Source organism: Musca autumnalis, unplaced genomic scaffold (assembly GCF_047663935.1).
Source record: "Musca autumnalis isolate F117 unplaced genomic scaffold, ASM4766393v1 scaffold_3, whole genome shotgun sequence".
NCBI lineage: Eukaryota > Metazoa > Arthropoda > Insecta > Diptera > Muscidae > Musca > Musca autumnalis.
In genome coordinates this window covers 35,846,633-35,853,581 of record NW_027411866.1, presented here as the reverse complement: position 1 = coordinate 35,853,581, position 6,949 = coordinate 35,846,633, and the positions used below count along the sequence as shown (strand labels likewise).

The following is a 6,949-nucleotide window of genomic DNA, read 5'->3' as shown; positions in this document are numbered from 1 at the left end:
AAAAATTAGTAAACACACACGACCACTTGTTTTTATTTCCATCAGCGACGAATTTACAACTATTTTGTTTTCTATTTATTTTTTTGTTAAATTAATTGATTTTAACTTAAAATGGAATTGTGGAAAGTGGCAGTTGTTGCAATAATTGCAATTTATTATTGTAGTCAAGGTAAGCGAAGGCACAAAGTTATAATTAATCTGTGTGTTTCTTACAAAAAACCCCACCTCAATCAGAGAGTAAATCATCTTTGTGTTGTTGTTGCCCTTTCAGTAAACTTTGTTGCTGGCTTGGAATGTTATGTTTGCTCCAATCAAACTGGTAATGTCGAGAAATGTTTGAACACCATTAAAACCTGTGAACCTGGTGAAGATGTTTGTGGCACCGAAATACGTTGGGGCAGCCAACCGTATTTCTCGCAGGGAGCACTAAAGCAATACTACGTATCGAAACGTTGCATGACCAAACAACGCTGCCAGGCCCAACGCAAACGTCATATGCCATATTGTACACACATTTGGTATGAAGATTGGTCATGTCACGAATGCTGCCAAGGAGATCGTTGTAATTACTTTGTGATTGTAAGTAGATGTGAATTGAAAACGCTGTAGATCGGCTTAAGATATGACGATATGAAACAGATGGAAATGAATTAGATAACAAGGAGAAGGGTTCATTAGCTGCGCACTATGAATGAATATCAGCCCCATGTGGAACTCAAAAGCAAAATTTAGGATCAAATACAACACGTTGGAATCTAGGATCATGTAGAGCTCTGTTATATTTAACAGTTTGAATGGGTATCTTTATCGTTATCGCAAGGCCTGAGTAGTTCTTCTAATGGAGGAATTTCATGGAGGGCTAAAATAATATGTGTTAAAATTGCAGACCTACAAAGCTCTGATCTCTGACGCAGATACAATTGTGACGTAGAGAAATTAACAGAATACGTAGCCAAGAAATCCACTCCTAAAACACACTCGAAAATGTTATACGGATAATGTTTTCGTATAGAAGATGTTATCCGGATAATGTTTCCGAATAGAAAATGTTATCCGGATAATGTGTTCGTATAGAAAATGTTATCCCGATGATGTTTTCGTGTAGAAAATGTTATCCGGATAATGTTTTCGTATAGAAAAACACAAATTTTTGTCAATAAATAATTTTTTGTGTTTGAAAAATTTAGTTGAATAAACAAAGCTGGAAGGAATACATTTTACAGTTCATCCTTGGTTAATAGAGTGTATCGATTTTTCGATGTTTTCGTATAGAAAATGTTTTCGTATAGAAAATGTTATCCGGATAATGTTTTCGTATAGAAACTGTTATCCGGATAATGTTTTCGTATAGAAAATGTTATCCGGATAATGTTTTCGTATAGAAAATGTTATCCGGATAATGTTTTCATATAGAAAATGTTATCCGGATAATGTTTTCATATAGAAAATGTTATCCGGACAATATTTTCCATACGAAAACATTATCCGGATAATTTTTTCGTATAGAAAATGTTATCCGGATAATGTTTTCGTATAGAAAATGTTATCCGGATAATGTTTTCGTATAGAAAATGTTATCCGGATAATGTTTTCGCATAGAAAATGTTATCCGGATAATGTTTTCGCATAGAAAATGTTAACCGTACAATGTTTTCATATAGAAAATTTTATCCGGATAATGTGTTCGTATAGAAAATGTTATCCGGATAATGTTTTCGTATAGAAAATGTTATCCGGATAATGTTTTCGTATAGAAAGTGTTATCCGGATAATGTTTTCGTATAGAGAATGTTATCCGGATAATGTTTTCGTATAGAAAATGTTATCCGGATAATGTTTTCGTATAGAAAATGTTATCCGGATAATGTTTTCGTATAGAAAATGTTATCCGGATAATGTTTTCGTATAGAAAATGTTATCCGGATAATGTTTTCATATAGAAAATGTTATCCGGATAATGTTTTCATATAGAAAATGTTATCCGGATAATATTTTCCATACGAAAACATTATCCGGATAATTTTTTCGTATAGAAAATCTTATCCGGATAATGTTTTCGTATAGAAAATGTTATCCGGATAATGTTTTCGTATAGAAAATGTTATCCGGATAATGTTTTCGTATAGAAAATGTTATCCGGATAATGTTTTCGCATAGAAAATGTTATCCGGATAATGTTTTCGCATAGAAAATGTTAACCGTACAATGTTTTCATATAGAAAATTTTATCCGGATAATGTGTTCGTATAGAAAATGTTATCCGGATAATGTTTTCGTAAAGAAAATGTTATCCGGATAATGTTTTCGTATAGAAAGTGTTATCCGGATAATGTTTTCGTATAGAGAATGTTATCCGGATAATGTTTTCGTATAGAAAATGTTATCCGGATAATGTTTTCGTATAGAAAATGTTATCCGGATAATGTTTTCGTATAGAAAATGTTATCCGGTTAATGTTTTCGTATAGAAAATGTTATCCGGATAATGTTTTCGTATAGAAAATGTTATCCGGATAATGTTTTCGTATAGAAAATTTTATCCGGATAATGTTTTCGTATAGAAAATTTTATCCGGATAATGTTTTCGTATAGAAAATTTTATCCGGATAATGTTTTCGTATAGAAAATTTTATCCGGATAATGTTTTCGTATAGAAAATTTTATCCGGATAATGTTTTCGTATAGAAAATTTTATCCGGATAATGTTTTCGTATGGAAAATGTTATCCGGATAATGTTTTCGTATAGAAAATGTTATCCGGATAATGTTTTCGTATAGAAAATGTTATCCGGATAATGTTTTCGTATAGAAAATTTTATCCGGATAATGTTTTCGTATAGAAAATGTTATCCGGATAATTTTTTCGTATAGAAAATATTATCCGGATAATTTTTTCGTATAGAAAATATTATCCGGATAATTTTTTCGTATATAAAATATTATCCGGATAACGTGTTCGTATAGAAAATGTTATCCGGTTAATGTTTTCGCATAGAAAATGTTATCCGGATAATGTTTTCGTATAGAAAATGTTATCCGTATAATGTTTTCATATAGAAAATGTTATCCGGATGATGTTTTTGTATAGAAAATGTTATCCGGATAATGTTTTCGTATAGATAATTTAATCCGGATGTTTTCATATAGAAAATATTATCCGGATAATGTTTTCGTATAGAAAATGTTATCCGGATAATGTTTTCGTATAGAAAATTTTATCCGGATAATGTTTTCGTATAGAAAATTTTATCCGGATAATGTTTTTGTGTAGAATAAGTTATCCGGATAATGTTTTCGTACAGAAAGTGCTATCCGGATAATGTGTTCGCATAGAAAATGTTATCCGGATAATGTTTTCGTAAAGAAAATGTTGTCGGATAATGTTTTCGTATAGAAAATGTTATCCGGATAATGTTTTCGTATATAAAATGTTATCCGGATAATGTTTTCGTATAGAAAATGTTATCCGGATAATGTTTTCGTATAGAAAATGTTATCCGGATAATGTTTTCGTATAGAAAATGTTATCCGGATAATGTTTTCGTATAGAAAATGTTATCCGGATAATGTTTTCGTATACAAAATGTTATCCGGATAGTGATTTCGTGTACAAAATGTTATCCGAATAATGTTTTCGTATAGAAAATGTTATCCGGATAATGTTTTCGCATAGAAAATGTTATCCGGATAATGTTTTCGCATTGAAAATGTTATCCGGATGTTTTCGCATAGAAAATGTCATCCGGATAATGTTTTCGTATAGATAATGTTATCCGGATAATGTTTTCGTATAGATAATGTTATCCGGATAATGTTTTCGTATAGATAATGTTATCCGGATAATGTTTTCGTATAGAAAATGTTATCCGGATAATGTTTTCGCATAGAAAATGTTGTCCGGATAATGTTTTCGTATAGAAAATGTTATCCGCATAATGCTTTCGTATAGAAAATGTTATCCGGATAATGTTTTCGTATAGAAAATGTTATCCGGATAATGTTTTCGTATAGAAAATGTTATCCGGATAATGTTTTCGTATAGAAAATTTTATCCGGATAATGTGTTCGTATAGAAAATGATATCCGGATAATGTCGTATAGAAAATGTTATCCGGATAATGTTTTCGTAAAGAAAATGTTATGCGGATAATGTTTTCGTATAGAAAATGTTATCCGGATAATGATTTCGTATACAAAATGTTATCCGGATAATGTTTTCGTATAGAAAATGTTATCCGGATAATGTTTTCGTATAGAAAATGTTATCCGGATAATGTTTTCGTATAGAAAATGTTATCCGGATAATGTGTTCGTATAGAAAATGTTATCCGGATAATGTGTTCGTATAGAAAATGTTATCCGGAAAATGTTTTCGTATAGAAAGTGTTATCCGCATAATGTTTTCGTATAGAAAATGTTATCCGGGTAATGTTTTCGTATAGAAAATGTTATCCGTATAATGTTTTCGTATAGAAAATGTTTTCCGCATATTTTTTCATATAGAAAATGTTAAAAGGATATGTTTTTTGTACGTTTTTGAATTGAAAATTTGATTTTTGTATTGAAAATGTTATGCGGAAGTTTTCTTATAGAAAATGCCATCCATAAAAAATGTTGTCCGTATATTTTCTTATAGATATCGTTATCTGAATTGTGTTTTCTTACAGAAAATATTATCCGGATAATGTTTTCGTATAGAAAATGTTATCCGGTTAATTTTTTCGTATTGAAAATGTTACCCGGATAATGCTTTGGTATAGAAAATGTTATCCGGATAATGTTTTCTATGGATTTTGTTTTCTTTCTTTAAATTTTTTCTTGTAGAAAATGTTATCCGGATGTTTTCGTATAGAAAATGTTATCCGGATAATGTTTTCGTATAAAAAATGTTATCCGGATACTGTTTTCGTATAGAAAATGTTATCCGGACAATGTTTTCGTATGGAAAATGTTATCCGGACAATGTTTTCGTATAGAAAATGTTATCCGGACAATGTTTTCGTATAGAAAATGTTATCCGGGTAATGTTTTCGTATAGTAAATGTTATCCGGATAATGTTTTCGTATAGAAAATGTTATCCGGATAATGTTTTCGTATAGAAAATGTTATCCGGATAATGTTTTCGTATAGAAAATGTTATCCGGATAATGTTTTCGTATAGAAAATGTTATCCGGATAATGTTTTCGTATAGAAAATGTTATCCGGATAATGTTTTCGTATAGAAATTGTTATCCGGATAATGTTTTCGTATAGAAATTGTTGTCCGGATAATAATTTCGTATAGAAAATGTTATCCGTATAATGTTTTCGTATAGAAAATTTTATCCGGATAATGTTTCCGAATAGAAAATGTTATCCGGATTATGTGTTCGTATAGAAAATGTTATCCGGATAAAGTTTTCGTATAGAAAATGTTATCCGGATAATGTTTTCGTATAGAAAATGTTATCCGGATAATGTTTTCGTATAGAAAATGTTATCCGGATAATGTTTTCGTTTAGAAAATGTTATCCGGATAATGTTTTCGTTTAGAAAATGTTATCCGGATAATGTTTTCGTATAGAAAATGTTATCCGGATAATGTTTTCGTATAAAAAATGTTATCCGGATAATGTTTTCGTATAGAAAATGTTATCCGGATAATGTTTTCGTATAGAATATGTTATCCGGATAATGTTTTCGTATAAAAAAAGTTATCCGGATGTTTTCGTATAGAAAATGTTATCCGGATAATGTTTTCGTATAGAAAATTTTATCCGTATAATGTTTTCGTATAGAAAATTTTATCCGTATAATGTTTTCGTATAGAAAATGTTATCCGGATAATGTTTTCGTATAGAATATGTTATCCGGATAATGTTTTCGTATAAAAAAAGTTATCCGGATAATGTTTTCGTGTAGAAAATGTTTTCCGCATATTTGTTCATATAGAAAATGTTAAAAGGATATTTTTTGTACGTTTTTGAATTGAAAATTTGGTTTTTGTATTGAAAATGTTATCCGGATAATGTTTTCGTATAGAAAATGTTATCCGGATAATGTTTTCGTATAGAAAATGTTATCCGGATAATGTTTTCGTATAGAAAATGTTTTCGTATAGAAAATGTTATCCGAATAATGTTTTCGTATAGAAAATTTTATCCGAATAATGTTTTCGTATAGAAAATTTTATCCGAATAATGTTTTCGTATAGAAAATGTTATCCGGATGTTTTCGTGTACAAAATGTTATCCGGATAAAGTTTTCGTATAGGAAATGTTATCCTGATAATTTTTCTTATATGAAGTGTTATCCGGATCTTCGATTGTTTTCTTTTTTAAAGGAAAATATTATTTTTCCAGCTGTTCGGTATGCTCGGATTACTTCCTGCGACACCTCCCGAATAAAAGTTTCATATTTTTAGGTTTTCTTATATTGAACGACTCGATTTTATTATTTTTATTATTTTTTGCAAACATATTTTAAAACTTTTTTATTTGCTTTTTTCAGAGTGGCTCTTCAAAACTTGGCAGTACCACAACCTCACTGATTGGTTTAATAGCTTTTACTGTGTTAGCTGGATTACGAAAAGCAATAGCCTAAGGAATTTTAAGTATATCAAGTTATGCTATATAACAGTATAAATATGTATAAAAACATACATAAATTTAAACAATTTTTATAGCAAAACCGTCCAAGAAACAAAAGTGCTCTTAAATGTCGAAGAATCTCTTCTTTTAAAATTATCGAATGAATGTTTTATCAAAGTACATCAAAACCATTAGTGCTAAGCCTTTTTAATATATTTCTTTATGTATTTTAATATAGTGAACAGTACATTCCTATACATATCTTTTGTAATAACGCACATTCCGTCCAAATGTTCAAAATGTCTCTATATATTTGTAGTAAATTATTTTTTTAAAACAACAAATAAACTACAATTGTTTTACAATACGTTTTATAAAA

At 29.7% G+C, this 6,949-nt stretch overlaps 1 protein-coding gene across 1 annotated transcript; it reads left to right on the top strand.

Annotated features, from left to right (window-relative positions):
• Positions 1-6,949, top strand: cold (coiled). Its single transcript, XM_073971915.1, has 4 exons — positions 1-169; positions 272-579; positions 6,491-6,593; positions 6,666-6,949. Exons 1-3 carry the CDS (start codon positions 112-114, stop codon positions 6,581-6,583), a joined length of 459 nt encoding a protein of 152 aa, XP_073828016.1. The 5' UTR covers positions 1-111; the 3' UTR covers positions 6,584-6,593; positions 6,666-6,949.